Source organism: Hippocampus bargibanti, linkage group LG09, assembly GCF_051943395.1.
Source record: "Hippocampus bargibanti isolate YZ-2025 linkage group LG09, ASM5194339v1, whole genome shotgun sequence".
Taxonomy (NCBI): Eukaryota; Metazoa; Chordata; class Actinopteri; order Syngnathiformes; family Syngnathidae; genus Hippocampus; species Hippocampus bargibanti.
The window spans coordinates 10,455,218-10,467,619 of NC_142742.1; the positions used below are offsets into that span (position 1 = coordinate 10,455,218).

Sequence of the window (12,402 nt, forward strand, 5' to 3'; positions counted from 1 at the left end):
TCGACCTGAATGTCTTTGCGCGCTTCATTTTATTCAGTGCACTTCCCAATTTGTGCAAACAGCTCGCTTCTGAGGACAATGAGTTACTGAATAAAACATAAATATAAAGAATGTAGACAGGGTGGAGAGCTTCCGTTCACATCAAACCAAATGTGGGAGACGGTCGGCATAACAGACGCTCATTCTCACCAAATCAAATCAACCAAACCCAAAATGAACAGGATGATTATTTTTGTTCATTTACACTCAATAAGACCACCCCCACACTAATTTTTTTGTTTGCTTGGATCTATTTTCCCTGAAGAGTATGGATTCCAAATTATGTTACGGGGGTGAAAAAATATAGATTGAGCATATTGTTCAATGTCTTTGTCCATCAGATGACATTTTACATAATGTAAAATGTCAGGTAAAATGGGATAATTAATTGATTTAAATATAAATAAATAATTCAATAAATAAAATTTACAAAAAAAATAAACATTGACAGTTGCAGAACAAACAGACTAAAAGATTGCATTGACTATCTCTGTGTGCGTGTGAATCGTGCATGTCTATAAGGGGGGTTTTTAGGGGTGAGGTGGGGGCATAGGGGGTTGATGTGCAGGTTTGCTCGACGCACTGCACGCCTGTCTGCCTCCATCACGCTCATGTTCACAGCAGGCGCTCCACGGGATGTGTCTTGTCATTATTCACCACCAGGGGCCAATGGAGGGGAGCGGAGAAGAGAGCTTTCCAAACAGTGTTTCCCGGGCCTGTGTGCCAGGGAAGACCTGAAGCGTGTATCCGTCTGTGTCCATCTGTGCGTGTCTGTGTGAGTGTGTGTGTTAGAGAGAGTGCATGAGAGCGAGAAGGTGAGCAAATGAAGAAGCGGGAATTTCTGTTTATGTGTAACATGCCTCGGAGGTATTTTTAGCGTTGGTTTTTAAATAGCGACCATAGCCACTCCAACGAACGGAAAACACACGGAACAAGTATACACTCACGATCAACAGAAAGTTCCTTCTGCTCAAATGATTGAGGCTACAATTGTCCAAATCTAAGTCTCACTCGCTTGCCGTGTGCGGAAATACGATTGTATTGGATTAGCCTTCATAAGTCTCGCAGTGGAGAAATTTACATTTCACAGCAGCAAAGTTACGGTAGAAAGAGGAAAGGAAAGGAAGAGGTAGAAAAACGAAATATAGGAGCTGCTGGAAAGGCACCCACTCCTGCGGCGCCATCTTGAAGTCAACAGAACAAAAAAAAAATAAATAATATGACAACAGAAAGACACGGTCATTCAATCTTAAACACTTTCAGCACACTCTTTGTCGTGTCTGTTGAATGAAGCAGTTCTCGATGAAAGAGAAGAGGATCTAAGCATCCTTTTCACCAGTGGATCAGGGAAGTCATGGTAGAATATGCACGTCTGCGACAAGCTAAATGTTGAAAGTAAACACGAAGCTGATTGTTACATCTGTTGTCCCACGTAAATTCACTTCAATTCCAAGCCGTAACAGTTCCATTGGCGCTCTGTGCTGACCCTCATTTCTTCTCATCATGGGCTCCTAAAGCCATGCATGCATTCAGCCGCAGACTGTCCAACAGTACCGACCTTTCCACGAAACAAAGCGGGGCTGTGAAATTGCTACATATTAGAGGCGCAAAAAAGCACAATCGCCCCAGAGCTGTCCAGCGATAACAGTCAAATGGCACCGACATTCCTCCCAATCAAAAACAGTGCTGGCATATTCGTGCTGCTGAAAAGGCGCAACCGCTCAGCACAGATATAAATATGAATTTAAGGTGAATCACGCATGGCTTCCTAATTGTATGCACACGCCCGCATCTGTGTCTGTTTTTTTTTTTTTTTTTTACCAGACCCGTTGCTACGGTTCTAAGTCTGTAATATTTTGCCTGGGTGGATTTTTATATTTTTTTGGGTATTTTCTTAGACGAGCGCATGTAGAAATAGTCATTTGTGCCGCTGTGAGAGAGAACATGGCACATTCACAGCCTTTTTCTTAGTGCCACCCATAATTCGGCACGGTGAGAACCACATGGTCTACATGGCAAAGTACATTTCAAAGGAACCACAAGATATCCAGTTGCGGATGTGGACACTGCCTTAAACCTCTTGTCAGATTTGATTTGGTTCGTCAAATTTAAACTATTTTTTTTCTTAATTCGAACAATTTTTTGCTACACCCATACTTGTAAGCATTTTTTATTTTTATTTTTGCTACATCGATAATTGTTAGCATTTTTTTATTTTATTTTTTGCAACATCACTACTTGTTAGGATTTTTTTTGCTATATCACTATTTGTTAGCATGTTTTATTTTTATTTTGGTAGACCATTTTTTATTTTATGTTTTTCTACACCAGTACTTGTTAATATTTTATTAATTATATTTTTACTACATCACTATTTCTTAGCATTTTTTATTACATTTTTTTTCTACATCATTACTTGTTAGAATTGTTTAACATTTTTTTTGCTACATCACTACTTGTAAGCATTTTTTTTTGCTACACCACTACTTATTAGATTTTTCTATTTTTATTGTTCTACACCACGACCTATCATTTTTTATTTTTTATTTTTTATTTTTTTGCTCCACCACTACTTGTTATTTTTGTATTTTATTTTTTGCTACACCCCTACTTCTTAGCATTTTTCATTTTATTGTTTGCTATACACCTTGTATGTTAGTTTTTTGCAACACCTCTACTTGCAACACCTTTTTTTATTTGTTTCAGTGCATCTGACCAGGTTTGTTTTTGATCTCCCCGCTTTCAGATCCCAGTTATGACGGGAGCCTTCATGGACTCGTCGCCAAACGACGACTACAGCGGCGAGCACTCACTGTTCAACTCATCGGCCAGCGTCCACGCGGCTGCCACGGCGGCCTCGGTACACGGACAAGCGGACGAATCGCAGTCCATGTCCAGTGATGCCATTTGGCTCTGGATCGCTATTGTGGCCACGATCGGAAACATTGTGGTGGTGGGCGTGGTCTACGCCTGCACCTTCTGAGGAACACCCCTCTCCAACCCCCACAGACAAAATTCATAGAGTTCTTCTAAATTTTGGGATCCGCTCGCTCTTTCGAGAGTGAGTACGCCCCTTCTGCCTCCCCCACAAGGGAATCATAAACGTCGACAACATGAGTGCAAAAGACTCTTGCTTTTGTTGGATTCTACGATCTGAGGATAATGCGCCGTCGCTAAAAGGAGGAAGCCTGTTCACTCCGCTAAGAATCAGAGGAATGTTTCTCCCCGCCCTAAGTTTCTTTCCATGTCCCTCCTAAAGAACACGCTCTCACTTGCCATGCGGAGATGCGAATGGAGGTGAAATGGGGCTTGAGATTTGGGTTTATCCGAGGGACGTCGCAAGCCTTCGTTCGCCACAAAGCAATTTAGGGCACCGCACTTTAATTATGCCCCGGAACACGGATGCCGGATGTTAAAACATTTAGAAAGGAGCAGGATTATTTTTCATCCGAGGCAGCCTTGAAGCGTGTTGCCATTAGGGCACACGTAAGGAGACTTTGTGGGGCAGATCTGCCACCTACACACCAATGACTTGATCATCCGTGCAATTCACAGTGAAGAAAAAAAAAAAAAAAAAAACCCACAAATATCAAATCGTACTACTTACAGGTTATAAAGGCAATAATGCACTTCAAACTTTGGCTTTGCCCCACTTTATCTTATCCCGGTCACCGATTTCAGCCATTGCTCATCTTTGACAGGGTGTCAGGACCTACAAGGAGTGAAGCTTCTCCTGCTTTGGAAGCAGTTCAGACAATCTCCTCGCTGTGACCTTGATGTGTTCTTTCTACGCCATTAGCAGTAGAATCTGTTGTAATTGTTTTATTTTGCTTTGTTCAAAAAGGTACAGAAAGAGTTGTCGGCAGACCAAGTAAGGGTGTGTACAGTTGACCGGGATTATAGATTAATTAAATGAGATCCAAATACAAGCCCTTTATTTTAAACTGAAATATATGGAACCAAAATATTAATTCATTCACTGCCATTCAGGAATTTATTCGGGAATTGAAAATATGATGTAGAGCGCCTTTTCCGAATTTGTTGGAGTTTTGTTTTTTCTTGTTTGGTGGCTGATAAAGTGCTGGTCATGGCCTCTGGCTCCCTTTCCACAAGGGGGCAGCATTTCCAATTTTTCCATGTTAGCGGTTTGTTCCAGCTCCAGCTGTTGTTAAAGCGCTCTCTAAACCATTATGTATGTAATGGATTATATTTTGGACAGCCGCCCTCATTTCAAGCTCATCTAACTCCAGACCCATATAGTTTCGGAAATAAGTTTTTTTTTCTGATGAAAGAAAAAAGTCTAAGGTTTCTTGCGCTGCATTGAATGTTGATGTACACCAAAAACTCAATATTCTGTGGGTTTTGGATGTCAAATGGCAATGACAAAAACCCTGGCACTGGAGTGGACACATTTCTGCACATCGTCTGGCAGTGAATGAGTTAACGACGGCTCTTGGCCAGGATGCAGATGGAGCTTTTTGTATTGGACCACATTAACTTGTGATAACTGTGATGACACCAAATGTTATTCAGCAGTAAAAAAAAATAATTACATAAATAAATAAACAATTATGGTGCGCCATTACACAATATTTTGCTGATTCTACGACGGGGGGAAAAAAAGAACAATCAATTCATTGATTGTTGTTTTTACACTGGATGGCAGATGCCGTTTTATAACCACCAGATTTATTTATTTTATAAATTTCCACTTATAAAACGCAACAGAGGCATCACAACGCTTTCATTCAGCAATTGCAATTAATTACGTCAATCCTGCATAATTGATAATATCCCGGAATGGAATGGAGTAAAAATCTGCAGATGTAAAATAGAACATTGCATCAGTTTCCTACCTTTGATTGTGACGAAGTATAGTCCGTAATGCCGGAATCTGATTATCGGCATCCGGGATGCTGTGTTGCTGTGTGAAATGGTACGTGGTTGCTTCAGTAGCCTTTCGCTGGTACTGACAAGACAAAATGAGGATAAAGATTATGACATTGCGATTTATTGGCATAATTTTTCGCTTTTAAGCATCACTTCTGAGCCGTAACAAATGCAGGATGACGCCTAAGTGACAGCGGAGTGAAGATGAACACTCACTTCCCGGTTGTATTGAAACCAATGGTTATACCACATCGTTGATTATTGTCATGATCAAATACTTTTTTTGGGGGTGGTGATATGTTCCATCACCGTCTGAAATCTTCATTCATGTCTTCGATGCACCAATATTGCGGAATCTCTGTGTGAAAATGATTACTGCATACTAAATGTAACCAAGTTTTAATCTCCCAGCCAAAGATGCCATTTTATTCTGACGTACACTTCACTCTCGTAAATACGCAAGCTTTTGCCTTTGTTTAAGATACACTTATTTGATGTTTGCGCTTTTACAATTTGTCATTTTCACCCCCTCGAAGCAACTGCGTCATTCGAGTTCTGTCAGCCTACTTGGAATCTGTCGCCACATGTTTTACAATGATATGAATCGACAATAACCTACATTGTTCTGAGGTTTTGTTGCAACTTACCATGGTGTTCTCACTAAATGCTACCAAGGGGACTTTTCGGCCTTTTTTTAACTACTGGTTGATGTCTACGACTCTTTAGACGTGATCGTGAACCACAGACACGATGCTCCTTTTGTAAAGACCTAACGCTTTTAGAAATAACGCACCCTACCGTTTTTTGTCCTCTGCTGACACCAAGCTACAATGTAATCAACTGTTTTCCGAAAAGAGCTGTGGCGAAGTTTTGACGGCGGCCATTTTGACACGGGTTGTTTCAAAGTCATATTCAAGTGCCCCGCATCCCATTTGTAACCATCCGAAAGACGGACGGGGCACGGAACATTTTCAGCGGTAAAGCAATGTAACATAATCTTGTGTTCTAGTGAAAAAATAAAAATAACAATCTGTCTCTTGATTTGATTTTCCGATAAATCGGAGGAAGGCCAAGTATGGCACAGACCACCCAATCTTTTCTTTGGCCACAGTCCAGACTAGTTGCCAGCTAGTCGCAAGGACATTCTCACATTCACACATACGCGCTGGAAAATGTTAAATGGAACACAAACAGGCAGAACATGCGAACTTCACACTGGAAAGCCGGAGTTGAGATTCAAACTGGGAATCTGAAAACGTGTCTCACACGTTTTGTGAGTGAAAACGTGTGAGACACGTGTTAACCACAAATTTGCTTGACAAATTTGTCAAATTATAAACATAACAGAATTTATTTGTGCCATTTTGAGGCAACATTGGGGAAAAATCTCTCACCCAAAAAAAGTGGCTAGAATGCGTCTTTTTCAGGGTCAAGGGCGGTCCTTTAGTGACGTCACATACAGACTCGTCACCAACTTAAAAACGACTTCCTGAATATTCAGTGCGAGTCTTAAAACGTAAAATATAGCTATATGCGGTGGAATCTTTGTAAAATACGCTCAGTAGAAGTCATTTGAAGCCATTTTACAAATTATGGACACAACTTGTCCGGAGACGTCGGTTGTCCTTTAAAACCTTACCACAGACAATGAGTCACTCACGCAGGGTTGCAAACACCCCATCCCTGAGAAGGAAGGAAGTAATGTCTGAGAGATTTACAGATCGTATTTGTAAACTTGTCAACCACCTTGCGGACAGAACAAGTTGCTTGGCCACCCCCTGTAAACTCCCTCCCCCCACCTCCCTCCTCTGCTCCCCACGCTCATAAGGCAACTTGATTCGATCTGCAACCTCCTCGCTTGCATTCGCCGTGGGGCCTTTCCCTTCCCACTCGATTGGAAGAGATGAAGGGTTGTTTTGCCGTTGCTTTCTGCTGCTTGTCGAATGGAAACGATGTGACTCCCGGAGGCGGCGTTTGATTAAAAGGATGATCACGGTGTCTACCGAGCGCTAATGTATGATAATGCATGGAAGGTTATTCCACTCTCAGGTGGGAAATCTATAGCGGCTAAGACTTTGCCGGCTTTCGATGGTGACTAATAGGCACAGATGAAAATGATTTATTGGTCTAATGCGATGAGGAAGAAGTGAGAGGAAGTGGCCTCATTCACGCCGCCTGCAAACCCCTTCCATGTTATTGATAGATTTCTTTATTTTTTTAGGCTTGTAACTGTATAAACGACATAGAATGAGGAAAATCAATGCCAAGGATAGTATTGGGGTAATGTTTACGATGAAACCCAAGATGCCAATTTGTTTTAAATAAATTTTACATTCTCATATATTCTTTATCAACCTCTCTCTGCCTATAATTCACCCGTGTAATCCTTCTTGTCATTGTCGATCAACACGTCCACCAACAGCAAGAGCGTTCGGCTAGTTCATGGGTGTCAAGCTCATTTTTGTCGCGGGCCACAACAAGAATTGAATTTGAACCCCATGTGATCGCCTGAACAGTGATTAGTGACCTATCAAAATCAGAATCAGTAAGCCTTTAACCCAGGGGTCGGGAACCTTTTTGACTAAGAGAAACATAAAAGTAAAATATTGAGAAATGTTTTTCAGCGAGAGCCACACACACACACACACACACACACACACACGCACACACACACACACACACACACACACACACACACACACACACAGGCACGCACAAGCACGCACGCATGCAAACATGCACGCACCTGATTTCAACAAAATGTGAGAATATATTTAAAATAACGTGATAATAATAATAATAATAATAATAATAATAATAATAATAATAATAATAATAATAATAATAATAATAATAATAATAATAATAATACATTTAATTTATCAGCGCCTTTCAAAACTCTCAAGGACACTTTTCAGTCACAGGATACTCAGGATTAATATGAATAGGTTTGCGTTCCTCATGATCGGACAAACGATCGGAATGAAAGTCAATTTGCCGGGTCCATTTGCGAGGCTACTGCTAGCTAGCCGGCACACTGCTCATTAGATTGCACACTTGCTTTCAGCTGTCTCTCACCAAAGTAATGTGATTTTGCAGGCACGTGATTTCAACAAAATGTGAAATTCTTCCCCCTTCTCACCGAAGTATATTGATGCTAACGCTAGCATGGGGCTTGTCAAAGAGCCACTGATATTCAACTGTTTCGTTAATGGTATTGTTTTATTCCAAATTAGAATAACGGCAGAACGTCTTCTCTCCACAAAGGCGAATCCTCCATTTTTTCTTACTTGTCAGGCTTATTTAAAAGGGGGCATTCACATGTTTTGACATCAACGGCCATAGGTCAGTATCATCCAATCAAAATTGCGCATTCCGACAACTGCCGCCCAAACAGGAAACGGACAGTGTGTACAGTATTTAGTTTTATCGGTGAGCCAGATGCAATCACCAAGAGAGCAATACATGGCTCGCGAGCTAAAGGTTCCCGACACGTGCTTTAAACCATTCACTGCAATTCCTGAATTTATTTGGGAATTGAAAATGTGACGTAGAGCGCCATTCCGGAATTTGTTCGGTTTTTAGTTTTGCTTGCCGATAAAGCGCTGGCCAGACCTCTGGCAATGTTTTTTCCCTTCCACAAAGGGACAGAATTTCCCTTTTTGCTTCAGCTGTTGTTAAAGCGCAATATAAATCAGTGAATAAGTTAATAATCTCACAATGGGGAAATTTGCAATCTTCTTATCTATCTTGGTGGTCTTTGACTATTATTCACACCCGCTTCGTTATGTCAGAGTCGATGACCGTTTCATTCGATTGTCAAGGTCTTAGAGTGTTTTGGATGCAAATAATTCATTTAATATATTTGCGATGATGTACAATGCCCCCTGCCGCTCAATATGAATGTAAAGTCTGACTACTGATTGAGAAAACGCAACAAGGCGGGGTGAGAAGTGCAACTATTTTCCAAGCTGCTTAGCGTCTTGAATGTCAAGATGTCACTTGAAAGACAGCTGAAACATACACTACTTTAATTGCACTCCCATTTTGTCTGTACGTGTTTTCAGAACAAAAACTAGAAAAAAATTCTCTTGAATTGCATTTGGTTACCAGGAATCCTGTTTGCTTATTGATGATTTCAAACGCCTACGGGAGAGATGTAGGCTCAAATAATCATTCATCTTAACTCATTCGCTCCCATTCCCGAATTTATTCGGGAATTGAAAAGTGTGGCGTGGAGCGCCATTTCTGAATTTGTTGGGGTTATTTTTTTCTTGCGGGGGTGCCGAAAGACCGCTGGTCAGACCTCTGGCAATGTTTTCCCTTCCATGAGTGGGCAGCATTTACCTTTTGTCGATGTTAGCGCTATGTTACAGCTTCAGTTGCTGTAAAAGCGCTATATAAACCAATATTTATGTATTATATTGGATTTTGTACAGCCGCCCCCATTTCAAGCTGAGATAACTCTAGACCCATATAACGTAGAAATTAACTCTTTTTTTCTAATGAAAGAAGAGAGCCTAAGGTTTATTATGCTGAATTGAATTTTTATGTCGTCCGAAAACTCAATATTCTCTGGTTCCTGCAATTTCAATGAAAATGACAAAACCCTGGCAATGGAGTGGACATATTTTCACACATGTTCTGGCAGTGAATGAGTTAAAAGTTCGATCATTTTAACTTTAATTATTCCTCGATTGTCACATGATTGATGACAGTGGCACAGCACCCCCAATGGGAGGTCGATCCAATAACTACATCAAGCATTGATTAAAACTTTTTTTTTAATATATAGGAAAAACAGCTCCAAGCGCTTGTACATCCGGCTACCATTTAACAACACTGAACCCCTCAGAGCACCTTAATACGTCCCCCCCCCCCCCCCATCACAATTACAGATATCTCCTAAACGGTGGTGGCCATCGGGGCACACAAACATGGCAGCGTTGTAAACTGATGTAATCATCGCACCAGTGGCAGACTACCCCCCACCCTAAAAGGAACAGTGGGATTTGTTCTTGATAACATTAGTGGGAAGAGAAGCTTGGCGAGAAAAGGATTTGAGGTCATATGCTGCCATGGCAACAGCAGCCGATGAGAAAGGATTTGGGTTACATCTTGGCTCGTGGCTGACATTTCTGGAACTCACTTTTGTTTGCTTCTGGCCCTTTTGTTGTTGGTTGACAAAAAAGCCTCTCCCGTTTTTTATTTTTTTTATTTATTTTTTTACAGATTCTTTTCAATATCTTCGATGGCGAGAGCGATAGCCCAGTGTTTCTATTGACAGATGGGGTCAACAATAGCTCTCATTTGTTTCATTTGAATGCAGTCTAAGGATGGTACGACAGGCAGCCCACTACACGCAGTTTTTTTATTTGCAAATATTCCCAGTCTGGAAACCGAGGTCAGCATCGCCATTTCCAAATGGATTTCAAAGACTGCTCAGTGCATACTAAAGCAACAGGGGGCGCTAAAACGATGAGTAACCATCGGCAAAACAATAAAATAAAAATCTCCAGAGTCCACTGATTCACCATCGTGAGCCTTCCCATCAGAATTGACTCATTTAATTCATATAAAATACACGGGAACACTGACCTTAATCAGCATTTGCATGTTAACAAAAGGTCAAAACGGCATAAAACCCATACATTTACAACAATGCCTTACAGTGTCATGATCGACCTTTTTATGCTTTTGCATAAAGTCGCCTGCAGACATTAAAGATGATAATGAAACATAATTAGGACTCGTACAGTAGAGATGCAGCTGAAGTTGAACTCAAATAACCTCACCACATTCTTCCATCATTCTATGAATTTAACCGGAAACCAATCTGCTCTTGTGTCATTGCGACGTGATCTTTCATTTCGTGTGAGGCATGCGGCGGTGTGGATCCGATTAAATGGTGATGACTGTGAGCTCCACAAGACGTAACAAGGCACCAAATCAGAATTCTCAACATGTAGCCTGTCACCGACGGGAATCGCGCATCACTCATTGGCAGACGTGAGCCAAACCTTGCTTAAACGTTTGCCATGCAAAATGAAAAGTGGGAAAGTACTCTGGAAGGTCAATGGAAGCAGTAGCAGCAGCAACAACAACAACAACAACAACAACATCAACAATATAAGACAATGAATGCTAATAATAGGGCAATATCCATACCTGTCAAGTTGTACGGTTTCAGCGTAATTTGTACAAGTGAATACTGATTTTTAAATGCGTATGTCGAACATTCAAAATCTGTACCTGTGTCTTTTCCATCCATGATTTTTTTTGTTTGTTTGTTTGTTTGTTTTCTCATTTTGATTGTGTCACAGTTATGGCACCGAGACAATGCACCAAATCTGTAGCCGTTTGATCACGAGAATCTCACGTTGCAATTAGCATGGAAAGCTGCAAGTCTATTAAAGAACAATTTTTGCCTCGAAACAAAACCGCACACTCATGGGATTCTGTGACAAAAGCGGAGATTTTTTTTTTCTGCCAATTTGCAAATGTTACTGATCACTTGTTCTTGTTTCTTGACTTGAAGATTGCATCAGTAGGTTAAGTTTATCGACTGACCTTTTTTATTTTGTTTTCCAAATTATTTTTCATTATGCACTGTACTTCCGTAGTACTCTCAGGTACTTCCGTACCTGAGAGTTGTTATTCTGTCTTGCGTAATTGATAAATAGTGAAAGGTACATGCGAAGTTACATTTTCAGACAGTGAACGTGCATTTTCACGTCAGAAAAATGAGCACTAACGGAAATCAATGGGAGTCGACACAATCACAAACTACCTTCAGGTCAAACTGAATTGCAAGCTGAAGTGCCATGAAGTGGAACCATCAAAAGAGATGATTGAAATGGACAACAGCGCTACATTTAATTGCAACAAAAGTCATTCTTAGAGGGCAACCGACGTCACTTTTTTGTTTTTTAACTGACATCAGTAAAACGTTTTATAGCATCTAAAATACCCAAAACACGCAGTATGATATTTTTATTCAAATGCAAAACACCAATAAAAATTACTTTTTTGTCACAAAATGGTGACCTCCAGTGGCCACCTCCGCTTCCACAGGCTGATAAATTCCTTATATGGCACTTGGATGCCCTCTTCTGGCGGCTTTTGGGTGCAACACGGTTCTCAGACCAAACATGTACAGCAAAATACATTGACGTGATGGAAGGACGCTACAATGTGTCTTTTTTCGGTCAGGGGGCGGTCCTTTCATGACGTCACGTACGGACTCGTCACCAACTCAAAAACAAGACTTCCTGAATATTCAGAGCGAGTCTTAAAACGTAAAATATAGCTATATGCGGTGGAATCTTATTAAAATACGCCCAGCAGAAGTCATGTGAAGCCATTTTACAAATTATGGACACAACTTGTCCGGAGACGTCGGTTGTCCTTTAAATTCATGATGCAGCTGAAGACATTGTTTGTTGTATACCAATAAATACATATTATTTCTAA

The 12,402-nt window shown here is 40.8% G+C and overlaps 2 protein-coding genes across 5 annotated transcripts in view; one reads left to right on the plus strand and one right to left on the minus strand.

Moving 5' to 3' along the window:
- LOC148893617 (uncharacterized protein C14orf132-like) overlaps positions 1–6,089 on the plus strand; it is a 34,551-nt gene extending 28,462 nt beyond the window's left edge. For both annotated transcript variants that reach the window (XM_089004235.1, XM_089004234.1), the window contains exon 2: positions 2,786–6,089. In XM_089004235.1, the coding sequence (XP_088860361.1) occupies positions 2,786–3,022 (237 nt within the window). In that variant the 3' untranslated portion in view covers positions 3,023–6,089. The remainder of the gene's footprint in view (positions 1–2,785) is intronic.
- Positions 1–12,402, minus strand: part of tunar (TCL1 upstream neural differentiation-associated RNA) — a 118,940-nt gene that overhangs the window by 80,739 nt on the left and 25,799 nt on the right. For all 3 annotated transcript variants that reach the window (XR_016115975.1, XR_016115976.1, XM_089004236.1), the window contains exon 3: positions 4,896–5,008. The gene's annotated coding sequence lies outside the window, so the exon portion shown is untranslated. The remainder of the gene's footprint in view (positions 1–4,895; positions 5,009–12,402) is intronic.